Source organism: Cryptomeria japonica, chromosome 9, assembly GCF_030272615.1.
Source record: "Cryptomeria japonica chromosome 9, Sugi_1.0, whole genome shotgun sequence".
Classification (NCBI taxonomy): domain Eukaryota; kingdom Viridiplantae; phylum Streptophyta; class Pinopsida; order Cupressales; family Cupressaceae; genus Cryptomeria; species Cryptomeria japonica.
In genome coordinates, this window is record NC_081413.1 from 478680866 (window position 1) to 478707088 (window position 26223).

The 26223-nt window shown below is 34.3% G+C and overlaps 1 protein-coding gene across 1 annotated transcript; it reads right to left on the bottom strand.

Moving 5' to 3' along the window:
• Positions 1 to 835: 835 nt before the first annotated feature.
• LOC131075904 (uncharacterized) lies at positions 836 to 1683 on the bottom strand. Its single transcript, XM_058012854.2, has one exon. The coding sequence runs from the start codon at positions 1429 to 1431 to the stop codon at positions 931 to 933; it is 501 nt and encodes a 166-aa protein (XP_057868837.2). The 5' UTR covers positions 1432 to 1683; the 3' UTR covers positions 836 to 930.
• Between the last annotated feature and the right edge of the window lie 24540 nt (positions 1684 to 26223).

Below are 26223 nucleotides of genomic sequence, written 5' to 3' on the forward strand. Positions count from 1 at the left end.
CAAAGTGGATCTTGTTGAGATCAAGTGATAGGAAATGAACTGAGGTTCAAGAGACACACAACATTAGGGTTCCTCTCATCTACACTTCCCATTAAAGTATATCCTATGAAGGGTACAATTGGATAATTTGTAATGGATATTACAAATGTCTGATCAACTAGGACTAATCCCTATTTGCTTACATATGGTAGCAGTGGCACACTAAAAAGGTGCAACCATTGGTTTACAAGATTGTATGTGAAATTGGTAATAGGTATAGATAAATGCTAGTGGACTCTTGAGATTAGTGTCCGATCTTCCATTTACCAAATTTTCAGACCTAGAAACTAATGAAGGCGGCCTCAGTATGTCATCTTAAAGTGGATCATGAGGATGGAGTCCCATAAGGGTTTAGTACAGTGATTCTTGTGCACCTGAATTGGAAGGTTTTCAATTGACAAACACTGTAATAAGAGCTGTGAAGATATGAAGGCAGCCATTATAAGTATAGCACCATAAGCATTGCACAGGGAGTTTCTGCTACTAATAGTAGAGCTCCTAGGATTAGGGCAAAGGTAGAGTTTACAGTACTTTTGTTTGTCAGGTAAACCCTTAGTTTGGGAGTTTGAGGGAGTGGTGGATGCATTTTAAAAAATCCATGCAATGAATCGAACCTATGCCATGTAGGTAATCTGCCAACAAGTTTACTTTACTCCTTTCCCTGAATCAAGAGTTTTTGGGTTCATGGAAATGTAATGTTATTGACTTATGCAAATGTTGTTAACCTTAGAATAAAAATGAAGCCAGAACATAAATTATAGCAGCATTACACTTGTATTTGCATTGGGATAAAGCATAGATATGAAAACCCTTTTCTGCAAATTCAAATTATCATACAGAGATTATAAATACAGATGAATGAGAATATAAATTTACAATATGTATCTTGTACTATGAACCCTCAAAAATAGTCTCCAAATTAGATTGTCTTCTCTGTTTCCTGCCACCCATTGCTACTGTTGACAGAGGTTTTGACAAGCAACAAACAGAGGAAGGTGGGTTTTCCTCATCCTGTAAATGAGTATCAAATAGGGGCTGAACTTTACCCTTTGATTTCCTCCTCTGCTGAGTGGCACCATTGGCCTTGAGAAGCATAGCTGCCATATCAGAATCAGTAAGCACAAACTGCAGCTTTCTATTGGGAAGAAGAAAATAGAGCTCCCCAAGCTGCAACTCATCATCCTCATGCAGCACCTCTGAAATATGTTGACCAGTGTAGAGACCACCTGAGGCACAGATGAAATGGCCTGAGTATTTGCTTACTATCTCATGACATCTCACAGGCTCTGAGAACTCCTTGATGCTCCCATCCATCAATATCAGCTTTGCTGTCAATAAGTTTAGAGGCTTTTCATGACCCCTACTGCTACCAGAAGACATGCAGCCACCCATCTGCAAATGATCTCTATTACAATAAGATCAATGAAACCTCAAAAGAATTAGGTTTACACCTCACACACTTGATGAATATCAGTGTGTGGAAAGCCTTGGCTTTCTTAGGGTATATGTCTTATACATGCAGCTCACACGGTATGTAGCTCCTCATCTGCAAATGAATTCAAGAAAACCTCCAAAGCATTTGTCTTACACACTTGATGAAATATCAGTGTGAGGGTGTGAGGAGGGCCTTGGCTTGTGAAAGGGTATATGTAGGTGGGGGAGTAAATGGGAGATTGATGAACCATGAAACTGGGTCAGTGAAACCAGCAAGGTAATTGACACTAGGCCCTACAAACAATGGCAGTTTTCCAGGAAGAGTGCCTTCCACCTGGCATTGTCTCCACTCACAAAACAGGGCACCCAATAAGGGTCAAACTAGGCTCTTGGATTTGGTAATTTTTGAAGTAATAACAAAATTAATGTTGCACGCCACCTTTCTTGATGCCAGCAGGGAAAAGTTTGTCTGTATATATTCTTAATGTAGAGAACTGTGCAGCCTTTCACTCCATTGGCGTGCAGTAACAAACACATGGTTTTTGGGAAAAGTGGTGACGCAATCTGGGTCCCATTTTATGGCCATTCTCAATTACTTAATCAGTACAATCATCTGCATTGCGTATGACTGGTAGATTGGCCATTTCCAAATGTTTGGAAAGAAAAACATGTGATAATACTTATGCACTCTAGATGGCCCTACAGGTAAGCTGGCCTTTTTAGGGTAAAAGATTGAAAAGTTCTCTGGTTAATACTTGGGCAGGAGGGAAAGGAATGAGCCAGCCAGCTAGATGATAGGGATGACTGATCACCAAATTTCAGAATGTATAGTTCTGTATTTGTTTAAGGTAGAGATGAGGGCCTACTTAGATATGCCTAACTTTACCTTTACTTGCACTTGGATTGCCTTTCTTTTTATAAAACTAAAAGAGGGGTGAAAATTTATTGAAATCCAAAGAGAACAATACAATAAAAGGGACAGCAGAAAATGCAAAGAGCTCTAATGAGCTTTATCGTGAGCAACAAGTTGATCCAATTCGTGAGACAATTCAAGGGGAAGCTTTCATTTCTATATTATTCTGTAGGTTTTTTAAGAATATGGTTTTGTCATTGGATTGTTATTAGATATTTATTTTTATTTTATAGTTGAATTTGTAAGTGTAAAAGTGACAAATTAATTTTGTAGTGTATGTTTATCTCATTTTTTAAATCAAAATTTATCTTGGATTCATATCAATTTTATTTCATATAGTTGTTATGAACATTTTCTCAATCAAAACTTTTGAAAATTGTGTGTAGATTGTGTATACAAGGACATAACCTCTAGGGCATTTGAAATATATAAAAGAAATCATATAGCATCATTGAGAATCAGGCTATCTTTTGGAATCACTCACTTTTAGCATCGTGCATCTTGAAATCACTCTTACCCTTAAATTAGATTTAGAGATTTGACAATAGCAAAAGTTTCTCACTTCACAAGCCCATAATTTTTATTGTAGGTCAAAATATAAAGACAAATTTGCATTTTTGGGTATAAAAGGCAACAATGAAATTAATTGCACTAAAGGAGAATATAATAGGACATAAATTAGAATACTTGATAATAATATACTATTTAAAGGAGCAATCCTCCACAAGTCTCCAAAATGAACACAATCTACAATATGATGCTAAAGAACTAACCAATATGAAGCAGTCACCAGCGAGGAGGGACCTCAAGGAGATCAATCCAGATCGGTCAGCAAAAGTAAATACAACGAAAACACACATATATGATGGAGGCAATGCAGAACAGATACTTTTATTGCATGAAATTTGATTACATCCAACTGATAACAACCGGGTTACAACATATCGGCACACAGGCCTGGTAGAATAGGTCACAACTGGGACCTTGAATCGAAAGATCTATCTTCTAGGCACAGTCAATCTATCTGATACTCTGATTGATTCTAATTGATTACATTCTAAAGCATGATTACAAATATGTATATCGATCCAAAGGATCCAGTCGGCCCAAAAGGGATCAAACCCCGAAGACTAAGAACTAATGTGCAAAATGAACAAGGTCGGCCTCCACGAAGAGATTCCTCCGGAAAATCCAAAGGATGAAACGTAGAAGGTCGACCACATGCCAAGGAACATCGAAATCAACGCTCAAGGCTCTGTAAGCTTCAGATTGGGTTTCGGTAGATCACCAAAATAGGTCTCAGGCAACCTATAACAAAGGAACAACCGGTAACAATAAGTTGTCATGAAAACCGACAACGATATCTTGCCGGAAAGTGATCCAAATGAGATGCAGTTTGAAAGAATGAAAGATGATCAAGTCTTCAAGTAGAATCCAACTTCGCAAGATCCGGTCAGCCAAAACTGGGACACACAGAAAGGAAAATGTTTTTTGATTGATGCAAGATTGTTGTGAACCAAGGATGCTCCTGCATCAGACATTGGGGGTTAATGAAAAAGTGAGCCTCTCACTTTGCTGGGGTCAGAGGGAAACCAAGGTGGTCTACCTCTGCCTGAGAAATCCAAGATGAATCTTCAACAGGTCTGCTCTTCCACTTCACAAGATATTCTTTGTACTGACTGTTCCGGGTACTACGCCCAATCCTACCGTCCAAAATCTTTTCAATCTGATTCGGTTCCTTCCAGAGCAATTGTTTCTCAAGGTTTGCAACACTGTCCTCACTGAATTCTGGTTCATGGTACTCATGAAGATCTGCAATGTTGAATATAGGTGAAATGCTTAGACTATCTGATAGCTCCACTTCATATGCATTTCCAGAACTGAACTTCCTCAAAATCTTACAGGGTCCAAACTTCTTCATCTGCAACTTATTATAAGTTCCAACTGGGAATCTCTCTTTTCTCAAATATGTTGATATGTGGCGATTGATCAACAAAGAACTGTACACTCAGCACATATTCTCGCCGGGGTCCGGGGTCGGGCTGGGCCTCGGGAACGTGGGTGGTAGCCCTCGAGAAAAAGTTTTTTGGACATTTTTTGTTGATGAAAACCAACATTGTAATAAAACCCTAAAAAGGTCAACTTTGTTTGTTGCCCTAAAAACGCATGTTATAAGCGGCTGGGATGCTTAAAGCATTGTAAGGTTTTATGTACTGTTTTTGCTGGATAATAAGAAAGATTGGACGACTGTGTATGGTGGACGCAACCCATTCTGGGTGAACCATGTTAAATCTCTGTGTTATCTGTGTCCTATTTTATTCCTTTATCTTTTGTATTTAAATATGCATATAATTGTTAGTTCATATTTTCTTTGGATCTGCTAGAAACCCTAACAAAATATACCATCACTTCATCATCAACTTCAAATTCCTTATGTATCCTCTTCTCATCTGCCTTCCCCTTATATTTGTTGTTCATGTCTTCCAAATGTTGTTTAACCTGAATGTGCAATGTTGCCATGTGATCTGCAAAATCTTTTGCTTCTGAACTCTTCCGGTCTTCACTGCTAATCTCTCTCAATTCTGATATTCCTCTAGGATGTACTCCGGTAACAATCTCAAAAGGCATTTTTTCGGTACTTCTATTCACTAAATTATTGTAGGCAAACTCTGCTTGTGCAAGGATCAAATCCCAACTTCCAGTTTTATCTCCCTCTAAACATCTCAACAAGTTTCCCAAACTCCGGTTAACAACTTTTGTCTATCCATCAATCTGTGGATGAAAAGTAGAACTGAACTTCAAATCTATCTTCATCTTCTTCCAAAGTGATCTCCAAAAATAGCCAACAAACTTAGTGTCTCTGTCTGAAACTATTCTCTTAGGTAATCCATGTAATCTCACCACTTCCTTGAAAAATAGGTCTGCTACATGTAATGCATCTGATGTCTTCTTACAAGGTACGAAATGAGCCATCTTCGAAAATCTATCCACTACCATAAATATAGAATCATTCCCTCTCAGTGTCTTAGGAAATCCAAGTACAAAATCCATGCTTATATCCTCCCAAGGTCTAACCAGTACTGTCAAAGGTTTATACAATCCCACATTCTAACTACTACCTTTTGCAACTTGACAAACTCTACAACTCTGCACATATCTCTTAACATCCTTATGAATATGGAGCCAAAAGTACTGCTCACTCACCAATGTAACTGTTTTGTCAACGCCAAAGTGTCCAGATAAACCTCCACTATGTTTCTCTTTTATTAGGTTCTATCTCATGGAACTCTTAGGTATGCACAACCGAACTCCCATGAATAGCATCCCATCTTGAATGAAATAATGCAACCATTTGCTCCTATCAACCATAACCGGTTCTCTACATGTTTTCCAAGGTTCTGCAATATTTGGGTCTTCATCATGTAAGGTCTTCAAATCTTCAAAGCCTAATATTGTCACTCTAATCTCTGTTAGCAAATTCCTTCTCCTACTCAATGCATCAACAACTTTGTTAGATTTTCCACTTCTATGCTTCAACACAAAGGTGTAACTCTGCAAGAATTCTACCCATCTCATATGTCTCTAATTCAACTTACTCTAACTGTTCAAATATTGTAAATCTTGATGATCTATATACAACACAAACACCTTAGGCAACAAGTAGTGTCTCCATTTCTTCAAGGCTTGAATTATGGCATAAAATTCCTGATCATACACTAAATATCTCTTCCGGGCATCATTCAATTTCTCATTGAAATAGGCTACTGCTCTCCTTTCTTGACTCAAAACTTCTCCTATTGTTGTTCCACTTGCATCACAATCCACTTGAAATACCTTATTGAAATTTAGTAAAGCTAACACAGGCTGCTTAGTCATTTTTTGCCTCAACAATTCAAAACTTTTGTTTGCTCTGGTGGTCCACTTGAATTCCTTCTGATCTCCTCTCATGGTCTCAGTCATAGGGTTACAAAGTGAACTGAAATTTCTGATAAACTTCCGATAAAAACTAGCCAATCCATGAAATGATCTTACCTCTCCAATGCTTTCCAGTGTAGGCCACTCAACAATGGCTTTCACTTTCTCAAGGTCCATCTTCAAACCATCTTCAGATATCACAAATCCTAAATAGACTAACTCATCCTTCATGAAAGTACACTTTCTTGATGTTAATCAACAACTTTTCTTCTCTCAACTTCTGTAAAACTTGTCTAAATTGCAACAAATGCTCCTCTTTTGTTTTACTGAAAATCAGAATGTCATCCAAATACACAATAACAAACTTACCCAAGAATTTCTTCATTACCTCATTCATCAACCTCATGAAAGTACTCGATGCATTATTCAATCCAAAAGGCATCACCAACCATTCATATAGTCCTTCATTTGTCTTAAATGCTATCTTCCACTCATCACCTTCTTTGATCCTAGTTTGATGATATCCACTCTTCAAATCTATCTTTGTAAAGTATTTTGCTCCACTCAAGTAGTCCATTATGTCATCCATCCTAGGCAAAGGAAACTGGTATTTCATTGTAATCTTATTTATTGCTCTTGAATCGGTACACATCCTCTATTCTCCATTCTTCTTAGGTGCTAATACTATTGGTACTGCACAAGGGCTCAGATTCTCCCTGATCAAACCTTTCTTCAACAAATCCTGCACTTGTCTATTCAGTTTTTCATTCTATGCCGGTGTCAACCAGTGTGCATCTTTGTTAGGCAAACTCGCTCTAGGAACCAAGTCCATGGAATGACTTATACTTCTAACAGGTGGCAATCCATCAGGTACATTATATGAAATGATGTCCTCATATTCTGTCAACAAATCTCTTATCTCTTTCGGGTGTTCTCCTTCCAGTTCCGGTCTCTCAATCTTCTTATGAATTAAGGCAAAACACACATTCTCATGTCTCAATCCATCCATGAATTTCCTTCCATCTACTAAACAGATTCTGGCATTTGTACAGACTTCATTCTTCAAAGGTTCCTCCAAAGGTAACAAGGTTTGCTTCATCGAATTGGCCACAATAATGTATGTATTCTTCCTCCCGTCATGTATTGCCTGTCTATCAAACTGCCAAGGTCTTCCCAACAAAAGATGAAAAATATCCATAGGCATAATATCACACAAAACTTCATCATGATGATTCCCAATTTCCAATTTTACCAAACATTGTTCACTTACTAGCAACTTATGTTCATCCTGAATCCATGCTATCTGATAAGGCTTAGGGTGTTTCAATCTCTCCAATTTCAACTTATTCACCATCTCTTCTAAAACAAGATTATCTGAACTACCACTATAAATAACAAATTTACAACACGTACCGGATACCTTACATCTGGTCTTAAAAAAATTCTTCCTCTACAAGGGTTCTTCATCTCCTCCGACATGACACAAAGCTCTCCTCATCATCAACAGTTCTCCATCTTCCAATTTATTGTCTGATCCGGTGGGGTTTTCTTCCACCACTATTGCTCTTTTGGTAGCCTTTGTCTTCTTGCATTCAAATGCACGGTGTCCTTCTCCTCCACACTTAAAGCAGGTTCCTCTAAATGTCCTCTTGTCTTGTCTTCCAAAGTTCTCATTCTGGTAACCATCTGGTTCTCTCCTCTGGTAGAAATTTCTATCATCCTTCCGGTATGAATTACCTTCTTTCCTCACTTCCTTGTCCTTGTTTTGATTTGTATTGGTTCCTCTTCCTCGAAATCTTCCTTCGGTAAACCTTCCACCTCTACCTCTCTGTCTCTTCTCATGTCTTTTGTTCAATTTCTCTTCAGCCTTTAGTGCATACTGGTAAGCCTCTTCAACACTCTCCAATTTGATCATACCAAGTTCATCTTGTATAGACATCACAATCAGTTCAAATATCTTGCAATTTGTTCAACTTCATCATCAACATATCTGGATCTGATGTTCAATTTGTAAAATTCTTCAATGTACTCCTTCACATAGATTCCTTATGTCTTAGGTTCTGCAATTTCTGGAACAAATCCACTTGATAATTCGCTAGGACAAACTTTGATTTCAACTTAGCAATCACCTGATCCCATGTCTTAATCTTTTATTTACCTCTTCTTTTCCTATCAACTTGCAAATGCTCCCACCAAAGAGATGCATGACCTTTCAACTAGGTATAGGCATATTTCACCTTCTTCTCTTCTGTAGTGTTTTCAAAATCAAAATACTTCATCTTCGAGATCCAATCCATCAATTCATTTGAATATAACTTCCCATCATATTTCAATGGGGTAAAATGAGGTTTAGTGCTCGCCCTACTCAAAACCCTTAAAAACCTTTCTTCATTCAGATCAACTGCTGGTAGGTTCATTTGTTCTATCGGGGCTTCTTCTCCTTCATCTTCACTCACATCTTCAATATGTTGACCTCTTCTCTGGGTTGTCTCCACGGCTTCTAACTGGGCTGCTAATCCTCGCAACATCTCCATCACACCAGGGTCTGCATTCCCACGTGCTCCACCATTCCTAGTTCCTCTTCGCGCCATTGATTCACGCTAGTCCTCTGCAATTGCAAATTGGATCCACAATCTTCCACCCTACAACAAAATTCAAGACACGCAACCTCCAGAACGAAACTTCACTCTGATACCACTTGAAGCAGTCACTAGTGAGGAGGGACCTCAAGGAGATCAATCCAGACTGGTCAGCAAGAGTAAACACAACAGAAACACATAGATATGATGGAGGCAATGCAAAACAGATAGTTTTATTGCATGAAATTTGATTATATCCAACCGGTAACAACCGAGTTACAACATACTGACACATAGGCCTGGTAGAATAGGTCACAACCGGGACCTTGAATCAAAAGATCTATCTTCTAGGAACAGTCTATCTATCTGATACTCTGATTGATTCTAATTGATTACATTCTAAAGCATGATTACAAATATATATATATCGATCCAAAGGATCTAGTCGGCCCAAAAGGGATCAAAACCCAAAGAACAAGACCTAACATGCAAAATGAACAAGGTCAGCCTCCGCTAAGAGATTCCTCCGAAAAATCCAAAGGATAAAACATAGAAGGTCGGCCACATGCCAAGGAACATCGAAATCAATGCTCAAGGCTCCGCAAGCTTCAAAATGGGTTCCAGTAGATCACCATAATAGGTCTCAGGCAACCGGTAACAAAGGAACAACCGGTAACAAGAAACTGTCATGAAAACCAGTAGCGATATCTTGCCAGAAAGTGATCCAAATGAGATGTAGTTTGAAAGAAAGAAATATGATCAAGTCTTCAAGTAGAATCCAACTCCACAGGATCCAGTGAGCCAAAAATGGGACACATAGAAAGGAAAACTAAAAGTGCAAACAAAACAGAAAGGAAAATGTTTTTTGGTTCATGCAAGATTGTTGTGAACTGGGGATGTTCCTGCATCACTATACATCCTACATATACTATACTTATTCCATATTTGTCATCCAAGATGTGCTTAATACCTCTATCAGACTATATAAACAATCATGCAACTTAATTGATGGTTATGCTAGAAAACAATTAGCTACACATATCCCATGGGTTAAGGTGTAGCTTGCTCCCTCTTTGAAGAAGTGTTGTCCTCAATGCAAATCATTAGTGGATTCTTGTGCATGAAATCTTCATTTTCCTACCTAACATCTTCAACACGAAAATTCTTCCACTTGATAAAATATTATGTAATTTCTCTTATTTGCAACCTCTTAATATTCTAACTAATATTTTTATAGGTGATATCTTAATTTAATCATATTTTTTTCGTAAATATTCATATAACATAGATTATGCTTACTAAACATCTAATTATTACATGATGTAAAGATCTAATTAGAATGTGGCCTTACACCTAACATTTGTATCTAAAGTTTTGTTTAGCAAATTTTTTCCATTCCTTAAAAACTTTACCTAGTAAGGTCCATGTTTATCTGAGAGGATTTAAAAGTATTCCTTTGGCGAGAATCTTTCATTTATTTGTAGATGGAATAAAGTGGATTAAATTTGAGTTATGGTCATCAAAGAATAACTACTATTAGTATGAGATCATCTTGAAGCCCCAAAAGTCAATAATCTAAGTTTAGGCTTGGATTGGCATACATGCAATTGATAAGGGGGGGGGATTCAACACAATAATTTTGTTTGGGTGCTCTCCTTTATTAATGGTCATCCCTTAGGTTTTTGTTCTGTATATGCTCTTAACAATCCAAAAGAATGATTTTCTCTTTAAGAATGGATGGAAACAAATCTTCTTAATGTTGATTGGTGATAGGAGGAGATTTTAACATGGTTGAACACCATGAAGATCACAGCCAGTTTAGCTACTTTAAACTTAACCAAGAAGAACTTAAAAAATGGATCTCCTGTCACAATTTGCTTGGGGTTGTTGATCCTATTCATAACCAGTTTTAGAGCCACTCTAGTAATTGGTTTACATGATCTAATTGTAGACTGGGACCATATATAAATTTGAGTAGATCAGATCATTTCTATTTATCTCCTAATATTTATTTGGAGGATTCTCTTGGTGGTTGTGTCCGAGTAGATTTTCTACAACCTTATTTGATCATTTTCCCATTTTTTTTTAATTGCTTTCTCTTATTCAACAAATTAGTCTTCCCAACTCCCCTTCAAACTAGACACCTCTCATCTTAAGAATCCTTAATGTGTTTCTACTTTAGTTGGGATTTGGAATTCTATTCCTCAACCTCAAGAAGGTGAGTCATGGGGTGGCTTGGTAGAGCGTTGCTTTATCTCAATGAGTGGAATTTCTTTGATCCTTTGGTAAGAGAATGGCCTGGAGATATATACATAAAGAAAAATCTCTCCAAGGACAACTAGAACATGCTAAGAAAGGTCTGGACATGGATCCTCTTAAAGAAAAAACTTAGAAACATATTATTGTTAGTGAAGCTTAGCTATGCAAATTTGATCATTACCAAGGGCAAGGTGCCAAAATCAAATTCAGGTTGCAATGGATTAAAGAAGGAAATAAGGGGTCTAAATTTTTATTTGATTATCTTTATTATAATTGTATACAAAGGAGAGAATTGGCACTATAAAAAATGAAAATGGATATCATACAGATAACATGGAAATTGTTAAGTTGTTCTACAATTTTTATGAAAATCTATATAGGGAAGAAGGTAGCTGGTTGGATATTCATCAATGCCTGGAAGAAGATATCCAAGATTGTATTCCTAATAAAATTAACCTAGGCTATAGCGAATTCTTGGATTGTATTCTCTCCTTGGAAGAAATTGAGCGAACTCTTTTTTTCATGAAATCTAAAAAGTCCCGGTGTTGATGGTCTTCCACGTGAATTTTGTTAAGTAACGTGGAATCATATTAAGGATGATTTTTCATGTTTTACTTAGAATCCTTGCATAATGGTTCTTTGGGTAGACTATTATTAATAAGTTCCCAATCAAGCTTATTCCTAACGAAAATAATGAGGAGGCTATAGCTCGTTGGCATCCAATTACATTATTAAATACTTCATACAAAATTATTGCAAAAGTATTTGCTATCAGAACTAAACCAGTTGTTTAGGGTATTGTGAGGGATGAACAAACATAATTTATAAAAGGAAGATACATACTTGACAATCTTATGTTGGTTTGGGAGACTATTGAATGGGCCCAACAAATAGGCCAAAATGCTTTGATAATCAAGTTGGACTTTGATAAAATATATGACAAGATTTGTTGGAGCTCCATTCTTAAAATGTTGCAATGGTTGGGGTTTAGACCAAAAATTTGTATCCATGTTCAAATTTTGTTCAAGGATGTCAATTCAATCTCATCATCAATAGAACAATGTTTGATTCCTTTGAGTTACAATGTTCCATTAGACAAGGATGCCACTTATCTCCCATTTTATATGTGCTTGTTGTTGATGCATTGGGTTATATTCTTAATAAAGCTAACCAACTAAAACTTATTAGAGGCATTCCTATTCTTGAACATTGGATGGTTATTAATTCCCACTTTGTTGATGATACAATGTTATTCTTGCAAAATTCTGAAGAAGAGATTAACAATACATTGGATATTTTGAATTTGCATTGTTCTCTTTTTGGATCCAAAATAGCTCACAACAAGACTGAATTTTTGACGTCTCATCTTGACTTTATTCCTCCATGGATTCCTAAGGAATGCAGATTAATTATACACGGAGAGATAACTAGATATCTTGGTATTCCTTTTAGAGTGGGGGTATCTCTCTCTGAAATGTCGAGCTGGTTTCTTAACAGACTTAAGAATAAGTTGTTTGATTGGAGCAAAAAATAATTATCTTTAGCTAGTAAGATTCAAGTTGCTAATAAGATCATCATTGCTACGCATTTCTATTATTATTCATGTTGGATGCTAGCCAAACATGGTTTTGAAGAATTGAACAAAATAATTCGTTATTTTTTATGGTCCAAATGGGACAATAATGCTAGATTTATTACCTCTTCTTGGAATCATTGCATTCAAACAAGATATAAAGGTGGTCTCAAAATTATATAGCCTAGATCTCAAGGGCTTTGTTTAGTTGTTAAATGGATCATAAGAGATGTTAGTGGAGATTATCCTTGGAAAAATTTAGTTCATCATCATAGAATGGAAGCTACAATCCATAAAAAATGATAGATGGTCAATTGGTTAGATAAAATGCTCATGTCTCATTTTTTAATCTTAGAGCTTCATTTCCTTTAAAATCAATATGGAAAGCATGACAAACAGTTTGTAGATTCCTTAAATGGAATGATTGTTTTAGCATGGCTTTAGTTTTGCTTCATCATCAATATGGTGGAATAAGCTTGTTAGTTATTAGGATCAACCTTTGGATGTTAGCTTTCCCAAGTATTCTTATTTCTTGTTCAAAAAGGGGCTCAACAATTTAGAGACATTTGGGACTTCAATTCATTTGATAGGGTTTCATGGACATATGTTAAAGAATGCACTGGGTTGAGTAAAGAATATAAGCACTTCTTGATTTTTATCTAGTCTCTAATTTCTATTGACCTTTCAATGAAATTATGTACTCCAAAGGATTGCAGCTTCTTCAAAGATTCTGAGGAAGTGGTTGTCCTACAACCACTTTAACTATTTTTATCTTAAAAAATTTATACTCAAATCCTTCCTACTTGGCCTCTTAATCCTCATTTAAATCAGAAATGGAAATTCAGATTTAGTTGTATGTTGTAGATCAAATTGAACACTCAATAATGAAAATCTAAAGTTGGCTTTGATTCCCAAGTGTTGGCTTGGAAAACACTACATTACAAGCTACCTATTGAGGCTAGATTGAAATGTATTAGGGTTCAACCATCCAACTATTCTTTTTGTCAAGGTGCTGAGAATATGAAACACATCTTTTAGGATTGCATATATGGTAAAAAATAATTGACTGTTGTGTTTAAGAATTTCCCTACTATTTTTACTCATAATCTTAATTGGAAGGAGGTCATTTCTGGTTACGACATGCAAAATGATGTGACTGCTAATTCTATCAAACAAGTTATTTTAAAGAATTCATGGAAAGATAGATGTGTAACTATGTTTTCTAACAATTGTCATTCTAATTCTTTACTCTAACATATTTCTTCAGGTGGTTGTTTTGTTTTCTTAGTCTCAAGTTCTATGTAATAAAAATTGTGAAGTGATGGATCGACTTCAGCATATCAAGGAGCAAGTGTCAAAATTTTATCTTGACAACAAACTTGGGAATTCCTTAGAATAGTATACTCTTCTAGGATGAGGTCTCTTTTGTTTCGTCTTTGCATGCAATTGGTTAGAGATATATGGCAGCTCTTTTGTAATGGTGACACGATTTTTCTTGTTAGGGATTCCCTTGTGGGATATCTTTGTTTGTTTTGTTTAGAATCTAAGACGATCCTTGTAACTAGAATGCTGAAATATGTAATGGTTTTGGATTGTAAGAGTGTTGTTCGCTGCTATTTTTTGATGTAATTTGTTTGCATTGATTCATTATTAAAAAAAAACCTTAAATTCCACATAAAGGTAATGTATACATTTGAACTTTGACTAGTATATCTCTTTCTTTCTATGATCCAAATTTTAATCCTCTCTTTGACTTCCTAAAGAATAAACACCCAATTCATGTTCAACATATACAAATTCAATGTTAATATTATTACAATTAGTAAGTAGATTTGTTAGCCTTGGTTCTCTTTCTATCTTGATTGAATATTTCCACACCACTCTATGGTAGCCACACATTTGAGAAACCTATTATCATATATCCATTTAATTTTTGTCCAATCTCTACTAAGTAGCATGCTACATGCTTCTAAAATATTAACCTATTATATGTATATATACTATTATACCCTCTAATTAAATGATAGCTACATATATGACCTTTTGAATTGACCTTATAGGTCTCAAATTAAACTTTTAATAGATAGAATAAGGCACAATGCTACCTTATGCATGTGACTCAACAAAACAACTATGAAAGTTATTGAATATTCTAATTGTCAAAATCAAGATTGGGGTTTGTCTTTTTCATTAAGAAAAGATACATCATCTTGACCTACTTAACTATATTATTTAATCATCATGAGAAGATAGAGCTCGAAATAACAAATCTTGTTGGCCACTAATTTGAATGACATAAAAAAAGTAGTAATTTAATTATTTTGTTGATTCTTGAATTCTATTTGAAGAGCTTACAAATCAGAAAGCTTGACCAAAGCACAAACAAATGATGCTAATAAAACTCAATTTAGTATCCTTTAAATGTATCATCTTTATTAAATAATTAAGATAGTTTTATTTGTTTTAGTATAATTGTTTCACTATAACTCATAGGCACATTAAAGTGGGTGAAAAATGTTCAAACAAAAGGTGTGTACATCACACGTTTCCATCTTATATTAATGCCCAGTTATACCAAATATGAGTTGGATCAATTTTCACACTCTTTAAGTATGAATCACACCAAAATACATTATCCCAACTATAAATGACCCCTTCCATTTCAAATAGCTCATTCCACTCATGTTTACACACATCTATTATGTAGGACACTAGCATGAAATGGAGGAGTCAACTCAAACACTATTCATGTAGTAGTGTGCCATATAATCACCTAAATACCTTCCCACTAAAACCTTAACCTAATTGATGAGTAACAATTAGATTGCCCTAATAATGCTTATTTTAGTGAATTGATTTTAAAGTGAAAGAATGATATAACATAATTTCACTCTTCCTCCAATACTCTAACCATTTTTATCAACCTAGGACATCCTCCATTGTTGAATTACAAACACCTACCTCCATAGCCATGAATCCATGCAATAGCATATAAGGCCACAAATTGTTTCAATTATTTTAAGTTGAAACATACTATTGGAGGCTCGATTGAGAAAATCTCCAAATGTGCTATTAACAAATTGTTTTCCCCTCTTTTTAAATTTGAGAGGTTTTGTAACAATTAAGGAAGGTGCCAATAATCATAGGTCTTTGTTTGTCAACATGCATAGAGGATGTGGTTATGAGGGTTCACGATGTCTATGCGCCTATCTGAGAAATTAATATGCCCTATAATTCCAACCTTATGGGATGCTTTGACATCACAATTGACACCTTATGAAAGGAAGTTGATAAAAAAACCATTTCTTACACTAATCAACGAGGAGAGAAATGCATGCAAAATATCATCTAGTAGTTTTAGAAGAAAATATACCCACAAAAAAGATTCCATAATGACACAATTTTTATCATAGGGAAGCCCTTTAAAAAAAATCCTAACCTCCAATCTCAAACCATTGTATTGACAATATTAATTTGGTTATAGTACATCAAGTAGTTCAAGCCTTCATACAAGAATAGCCAACACAAATCTAGAGAAATTTCTTTAGCATAAAGCCCTACACAAAACATCACATTGCATCTCCATCCTCGACCCTAATTTGAAGATAAATTCAAAATTCATAAATGGTAAGTTATATAACACAGAGAATACCACCCTTATAAATGACACCCTAATATCCACGAAGAATTTTGATGTCCAATTGCCATTATAAATCAACATGCTAATATTAGAAGATGCTCTTACATTGTCATAATGCCATAACCAACTCATCAGCTTGAGTGCTCCATTATTTCCATTCAAATATGTCTTTTGATGCACCATAATATTGGTCAAGATTTCACTGTAATTCCCTATAATAATGCTCTTTCATAGAATCTACCACAAGTAACTCCAATCTTACATTGTGATAAGATTCTCTACACATCATGATGACATTATGTTCTCTTCTCGCCTCTTATAGACATTGTAAAAAATCAAAACATTGCAAAAAACGTCATCTCAAAGTGGGACACCATCTTTTCAATAAAAGAACACAACAAAAATAAGTACAACTAACTAATAGTCACAAAACATTACAATACAAGATTGAGACTCGTTTTGCACATTTTCAAATATTATGAAAAAGAGAATCTTTTATAACACTCTTATCCACCCACCTCCTTTTGTGACTTCGCACATCTTTTATAATCATTGAATCAGTCAATCTTATTTTCTTTTCTAATGCTAATACAACATCAACACTTACATTTTATTAGCATTAACTAAATCTAAAAATTCTCAATGAATTGAAATTAGACGAATGAATGCAACTTTATTCTCATCTGATTTTTGTCAAGCATTTATTGTCACCATTTCCCAAGTATAAATTGTTCTTGACTTTCAATATTTTGATACAAGATTGAGACACCTTTTACAACATCTTCATATGCTGTGAAAAATAGACTTTTGATACGTGATTTTATCAACCCAATTCCTTTTCTCATCTTTTATAACCATTTAATCAATCGATTTTCTTTCTCTATAGTACTAATTCATCCTCAATTCTTACATTTTATTAACATTTTTTAAATCTAAAACTTTATTTCAATTCAAATTAGACTAACGAATGCATCTATATTCTGATCTGATTTTTTTCAAACATTTATTGTCAACTTATCCCAAATCATAACTTTGAAATGTTATGATTATAACGAATGCATCTATATTCTGATCTGATTTTTTTCAAACATTTATTGTCAACTTATCCCAAATCATAACTTTGAAATGTTATGATTATAATGAATACCGTCACAAACAGTGCACACATATATGGTTGATAGATAGATCACCTCCTTTTCTATCAACTTTGCCACACTTCATTACCTACTGAAAAACAGAGACTTCTGTGTACTTGGTGACCAGAAGATAAGTCAGTCTTCACTCCACATAACTAACTGTCTGTGTTTAGCTGTCAATACTGTTCATCAGTCATTGTTATCAACAGTGATTGCACTGTGAGACTGCTCAGTTTGTATCTATATCAAACTCAATCAAATCAATGTCACTCTCCATATAATTGATTCATTATTCAACAATAAATTGTTTTGTAAGATTCAATTATTGATCACAATGGATGAAATTATTATTTGGTTTTAAAATGTTTAATAAATAGAATATGTTTTACTAATATGGATAGAGAGTTCAAATATGTAACAGTCATTGTCAATGTTGTATTATTATATACATGACACATTTTAATGTAAAGTGCACATATAAAATAGTTATATAAAATTGTGACAAATATATATGTAAGTGTAACTCATAAAATAAGGTTGTTTAATACAAATTTACAATCATTTTATAATAAAATTGCATAGCAATTGGTCCATCAAAGAAACTTAATGTTTTCCATATCTCAACATAAACATAATGTCTTAGATGTAATATGTACGCAACAACTAGCCATTTGCAACACATATGCCTACCACCATAACAAAAAATTCTCTGAGTCATTAATCAAGTCATAGTTTTTTACAATGAGAAAAAAAAAAAAGGAATAATTAAATGAGTTCAAACTTCTCAACATATTTTAAACATTTTTAAATCCATCTTCTCTATCTTGTTTGCTTGAATCTTAGCTTTATAACATTGGGCGATGAAATGATGCAAAACAATTGAAAATCATCCAATCAAATAAAAATATACAAATCACCGGCAATAAGTTTAGTGAATGACATACCTAGCTTGTTTCTATAATCGTAGATAGAATTTTTCAGCAAGTTGATATAGTTTTTCTAGCTTTCCATCTACCACAACATTAACAATTTTAAGGTTGAATAATATATGCCATTTGTTTCCTTGATTTCATATTCCTAGTTGGTTGAAAAATATATATTTATTTTAAGTTTAGATTATACTTATATATCTACATTTGAGAGGAATCAAAAGTGACATGGTATTTTTGTTTTGGATATGTACACATTTGGTGTCAATCAAAGTTTTGTTGATAATAATGTCTCTTATATTGGATGGTTAATAACTATATTTTAATACGTATTATAATTACTATTGTCTAGTATTTCGAGCTACACTCAAAATAAAATGGTTGATACTAATAAATAACATAGCTTGATAATAGCTTAGAATAAAATAAAGTATAGAAAAAATATGGATAACAAGTAGCATAAATTATAGATTTCATGTTATTTAAAGGTGATAAAAGAGGTTTTTGGCAACATCTTGCTACTTATTGTATTAGCGAGTGCATATCTATTATAGTTTAACTGTAATGACCATTTATTGATAGTTATGGCTTGTTGGCAATTTAACTCAAGGTCAACATGCACAAGTTTACTACCTTATTTGTTTGTAACTTCAATGAGTTGCATTTTCTTATTTTCAACATGTTTCTTTCAAACTAGGTTATGGTTGTGTAATATTTGATGTAATTTATAGGGTTATTTACAACACAATCATACTATATCCTAATCATATTGATATTGTTGCATATAAATAGCATCCTAGGTTATGGTTGTTCATGAAATCTAATGTACATGTATTTTTTGGACTTGTTTGATAATATTCTATTAGGAAGGCTAAGTTTGATGTTATTGTTTAGTTACAAGAAAAATATTCCTCTTGGAACTTAATTTTTAGTTCACATGTTTGTTAGGTACTTTTGGTATTACTCATGTGGAATTCTTGAATAAATCATTTATAACTATGTATTCCAACTTCTAGTACTAATGGTAGAACAAAAGATGAGCAATCTAAGTTCCACTCATATGTGATTACCAATCTATTCAAATAATAAACTCTCTTTTAATTTGTAGACATCTATTCACCCTAGGTAATCTTCTATTACACTACTATTATGCACTCCAAACTAAAGTTTTAAAATTTTCTTCAAATTCATAGTCACATATTCATGTATTGGTTGGGGATAAAGGATTATAAATTATTGAAATCCTTACCAACATTTCATATAGTCTTCTTTTAATGGTTGTAAAGTGAATCCAACTTTATAGTATTAAAATAGATGATTATATATTTTTTTTCATTAATTGAATGGTAATAAAAAGCTTGATTATTTATGACATATATTATAAAGTTGGTTTTAGTGGCAACTATCTTGTAATTATTGATGATGAGTACTACATTGTTGGTTTGAATTCTTAAGACTCTTGATAGAGTCTCATTATCCTTTAGGTGATTGCATGACTATCTTCAAACATTTTATAAAAAGACAACTTGTTTCTTCAACCCTCAACTAAATACATGATTATCTCTTCAATAACTATGTAAAAATAGATTCTATATATTTAAGTCCCCAATATTACATGAGCCAACATAGTAGTGGAGTGATAATCTAGAATTCCAATTCATAACCTACAAGGAATTAATTACATGTTCATCTTAGCATTTTTTATATTGATTATAGATCCCTCATACCTCTTAGTCTCTTATTAATCTTTTTTATCCCTTTGAACTTGGTTCCAAATACTTGCATGCAACACATTTTTTTTTTCATAGACCTTCAACTAAAGGGTAGCTTAAGAGACTATAGGATCACCCAAGTGACTTGTCTTAAGTTATAAGGATAATTGGAAAACCAACACTAGCAAAATGGGCAGCTTTGACCCCTAAAAAAGATGACCTTGTCTTTTTAGAAGATACATAATTACTATAATATTTCCTACTTCTCCATCATTTTTTTTATCACGATTGAGATTTATTAAAATAATAACGATTGATGCTTCACTCCCCTTATTGGTTCTCCTCTCCTCTTATCTATTAATAAACTCCTTAGTCTTCTCCTTATAACTTCTTCATAATAGGAAAGCTTTTAGCCCATAAATACTCCCATTCCCTTCAGCATATATAGAGATTAATTAATTTTACATTTATGTCAAGTTATTTATAATAGCTCACATTCTCTATTCCCTTGATCCAACAAAAAGATAGTGAATCACCAATAGAAAATTAAGTCATTTTGGATTGTGAACCTTACCATAGAATTATTACACTTATTAGAATCCTTGATCCACTTCCCTTTATACATAATATATTTAAATCTTTCTATAGTTTTCAATTAGTCTCAAATTTCCTATCAACAGGAGGTTCCAATTGTTGCATAGGAGGATACAAAACAAATTAGATTATTTGAAGACCCATTCCTACATAGACATCACTAACAAACTCTTTCAAGCTTCACAAGTTCTTTATTTTTCCTTAAAAATATTTTAGTTGTAATTAAAAAACTTCAAATTACCTTAGAAAGTAACACCGTGCTGCCTCTTCTTGGTTACTTTCATAGATTACATTTTTTTGTTAGCATTAAAATAAATTAGATTAATTTTTTTTGCCAATTGTAAACACTTAATCCCAAAACAAGGGAACAAAATTAAAACATGAAAATTTAAAATAAAATGACCTAGTTACATTCATTTTGATAAAGGTTTTCTTTTCAATAAATATTTTAATTAAGAAATTGTAAAGGGGAAAATTAGGTGACTTGGCAATTTGCAACATAGAAGGAGAAATGAACAAATCACCTATTTTCACTTGGAATAGGAAGATGCCTTTACATTCAAAAGAGAGGGGAAAATCCACTAGATTCAGTCACTAATCAGATTAGGACTGAATACTAAGTAGGTTGATTGAAATGGAATGTGCTTGACCCTCTTTTGTAAGTTGACTAGTTGAATTAAGACTAAGTGCTAGAGATGAAGACAAATATGAGAAAACAGTGAATTGTAAATACCAGATTGTGTCGTGCACTTGGATCCGAGAAATATGAGATGATTCAAAATTGCTCCACGAAAACTACCATAAATAACATGGACCGTGTGCAGGGACCGGGACGCCCTCCTCTTGGTCCTCTAAAATTTCCAATCGTCGAAAAGGGTTTTTCCATCTCTGTATCTGAAGCTTATCCCAGTTACAGCTACACACCTATTTCCTACACACAGAAGGAAAGGGAAATGTGTTGGGGATAGGGGCTTGCCTTTAAGTCAAACCTCGATTTTGGAATTAACCTAGTTGAAATAATGTAATTGAAATGACTGAAAGTAGAAATCCTCCTCTTTGAGGGGATGTTGAATTAACTAAAAATTAAATGCTTATACCTCCTTGTGAAGTTTTTCTTGCCTCCACAAGGAATTAGGACTTCATGAATTAGGATGATTATCTCCTCTTCAATGCTTGAAATCTTGACTCTATTGTTTCTCCAAAGCTTGAAGAAAGACTAAAAATGCTCAATTGCTCTTGAATGCTTGAATGCTTGATCTCTTGAATGCTTAATGCTTTCTCATGAATGTAATCAATCCATCAAATGAGAGGGGAAATCCCTCTTATATACTTGCTCGAAGGGAAAATGAATTAATTTTCCGACATGAGCCGACATGGAGGGGGTTTTTCCCGCTCAAATTTGAGATAGGCCAAGGGGTCCAAAATAGGTCCCCATTAGGGAGGACCAGGGAACCACGCCCTGGTCCTACCCCATTTTGGGGTAGGATCAAGGTGGCAATGAGGTGCATCTTTGAGCTAGAAGATATTTATGACATGTTTGAGCATAATTGAGTCTCCAATTAGGCCAAGGGGTGCAAACACTAAGGTGAAGACCCAAATGTGATAAAAAATTTGAAAGGGGTGGAATTTTAGGATGCTACAGAAATATTTAAATTTCTAATAAACAATAAAAGGATTGAGTAAATGTGTATTCATATTAGCTGGCTGCATTATCATCAAAATAAAGACTAAGTAATAAAGGAATAAAATTCCTTCATTGTTCCATGAACACTCATTAGACTTTCAATTCAAATGAAAACAAGTTTGTGTATCTCAAATATTTCTTCATCTTAACTTGAGTTTCAAACTTTATGAGGTCTCGAGTAAGAAAATACGATGTTTAACTAAATTTTAGTGAAATTTACGAGAATTTTCCCATGAAGACACTCTTATAGAAGAGAACGTCCAAGAACAAGCACAAATCCTAGAAGAAGTAGAGTAGAATAGTAGAAGAGTACACATAACAAGAATATTTTATATACAAGATCAACTCAAAAGCCACACTCTTGTAAATACTAGAGAAGAATCAAACATTATTCACAAAATAGGAAACATAAACCAGAAATTTCTTATGATAATTGATAGTGTAACATTAAAAAATGAACAAGAATAATAATCAAACCATCCATCAACATGACATTAAACTATATCATGAAAACATAACAAACCAAAACAAGAACTTCATTTCCATCAATGGTTTTCTACTTTTGTGTGAAGTGAATGACCCTTTAGGAACCTTTTAGTAAAGGTGTTGTGCACGTGTTGTATAGTTGATGTGGTGCTTGAGTTTATTCTAACCATCACATACTTAGGTAACATGAACTATAAATCCTTGTGGGAGAGCTAATTCATTTTTTCACATCTTCCTTCTATCTCTACTTCTCTCTCTTCACATCCATTCTATTATCTTATGGCACTTTTAGTAACTCTATAATATGTCAAAATTGGATATAGTTCAAGAGTTAATCCCCTCCAGTGATCTGATTAACCCCAATATTTAATAGGTATCTTCTGCCAAACCCTATGAAACCAATCTCCAATCTCTTCAATAAACAAAGATACCTTGGCTTGAATTATAGAATACTAGAACCATGAAACCATATAAATTTTAAAAACTCACCTTGGAGTCAAGATACCATACTCTAACTCAGTTCAAATTAAGTTACAACATGCCAAGTACTTGTTCTACAAAAGTCGATCAATAGGATCATCCTATCACAAGCTATATATAGGGACATGACCACCCATATGAAAAATAAGGTGAGCACCCATAAATAAATTTAAAATAGGCTTAAGAAGATTGAGAAGCCCACCACTTAGCCTACCAAGCTAAACATTTTGTAGAACACTAGGTGTTTCCAAAAATATTTCTAATACGGCTATTCAATTCCTGTGACAAGGTAACCCACCTCAAGATGTTGAGATGCATAATGAATAATAGAGGGCATCACTCTCACAAACCTTATAACCACCTTTGTCTAATAGATTAGATTACTTGAGGCTAGATATGTTAAATGACCTCTTCAAGAAAAAATCAAAGAAAGGCCTAGGTCATTAAAGTTACAATTACATTCTAAACCTTTTACCACTAAAAGAATTGATCAAATTCAAGGGGAAATTGAATTAGCCCCTTGAAATTATATTCTCAAATATAAGCAATAAGGCATTTTTGCTTTTCCAAAAACAAGAAGTTTAGAACTCTCAACTTGGTGGTGAAGTGCAAACAATTGAAAGAACTAAATCATTATTGCAGCAAAACAAAGCAAAAAAAAAGAAATTGATATTTAATTAGATTCAATAGGATGATGTTATAGTATAGTCCAATTGGATTTTAAAACCTTATGTTCCTGTATAACTATCAATGCGAATGTAACTTCCCAACAAACCATGTAACTAATAATGCATTTATTAATCTAAACTAACCTAAAACTAACCATTGATAATGTAACATGCCAACATTCCCACCCCCCACCCGCCCTTATTCCATTAATTCAAACAAAGTGGAACATTGCAAGGGTTTTGAACCCAACCCTTCTAGAGACTTTGATGAAGCAACTTCACCAATCCTCCTCGCTCACCCAAGAAACACCGAACTAACTGGATTATTGGATCTCTTGACTGCAGAACTTGAAACCATATACACAACATGAGAGAGCATAAAAGTGTTCCTACCCTTGATGCACAATGAGACATGTTTCTTCTGAAATTCTACATCTCCTTGTGTCTAATGCCTCCTCTAGCGCTAAACACAAGACACCTTTCCTCCAAAAGTCCACATCTCCTCCAAGTGTGTCTAATGCCTCTTCAAGCATTGTGGAAACAATCCCTCCTCTACTGTACAAATCACCAACCAAATGTGTACACATGAGATACCTTTCCTCCAAAAGTCCACATCTCCTCTAAGTGTGTCTAATGTCTCATGTACAAATCACCAACCAACCATGAATACACCAAGTACACCCATAAGAAATCTTTCCCACCTTGCTCCTTGAATGGACAAACATTATGCCAAGCTCCCTCTTTTCTTTAGGGACAGTAATGTGGTGCTTCTCATGCAATGAATCACCCTTAAGCGAGAAGCTAGCTTGGGATGATGAAAAACCTCCTTCCTCCATTGCTTCCAACCTTTGGTAGATCATCTTCTCTACTCTCTAAAGTACAAATCTTTCATCGATTTTTGCATCATGAGGTGAGTCGTCATCGTCAGATGAGTCATTTTTAGGCCTCACAACAAAGGCAGCTCTCAAGTTCCAAACATGACTAGTTGGAAATCCATTGATGACTCTAAAAGCACATACAATTGATGGTATTTTGATGGCTTTGAGAGTATAGACATGAGAGGATAGAATCATCTTTAGAGGGAGAAAGATGTTTGCACCTATTACAATGAACTTTTTAATTGTCCTTCGAAAACTAGAAATCTAAAAATAACTAATTTAAAATGTCATATTTCTCCAATGCATTCAGTTTTCTCAAATCAATCCAATTTTCTGACACACAAGTCACCAACTAAACAACTCTCCCACCATAATTCCTAAAATTTACTAAGTCTCTACTTCAAGGGACATAAATCAGAATGTCTTGACATTCAAAAGAAGATTTGATAAAGGCATTGAGACAAATACAAATTTCTCTATTAGATCTATGTAGACCCACATTCACTATTCATTTTCTTCATCTGCAAGATTTTTGAAAAATAACTACTGATTAAACTATTTTAATAGAAAAAAAAACCTATTGGCTTATGCTCTTCACGTTTTGTAAAGCTTCAAAATTTCTCATGCCTCTCTCTGATTGTTCCACACAACAAGTCCAAAACCAAATTCTTTGCCAATTTTATGCGCTTAGTCTGTAACTGTCTACAAATGAACTCATGAGGATTGTCTTTCTTTCATTATCCATCATCACACATTAGCCCTTTAATCTACTCCTGTCACTGCAATGCAACGCGATTGCATGATGATTTGCCTAAAATGGATTTAGGGAAATAGTTTAAGAAATTTATGATATTTCTATCAGGATTCAATTGTGTGGTTTTCGAGTCACACTCATTGACCCATGTTTCATGAGTAGTGATTCACAAGAACCCATCTCTCATGATTATGAATGATCTACTTAACACTCATCGCATCTAGGTGATATTCATAGAATAAAAACTCGACAACCCCTAATTTAAGAAACTCCCAAGCAAATGTATCTAGCTAGTATAAAAACTCGACAACCCCTACTAACATTATCCTACGCTTAGGCTATATTTACTAGACGTTGCTTTTATGCTACCTAAGAGATCACCATATTTATTAGCATCTTCGAGCCAAATCCATAAGCTTCTTCCAATGAACAGACATAGGAAAATATATTGCTCTGATACCAAATGAAGTGCGAACAACTGAAAGAACCATATCATTATTGCAGCAAAACAAAGCAATCGATATTCAATTAGATTCAATCGGATGATCTT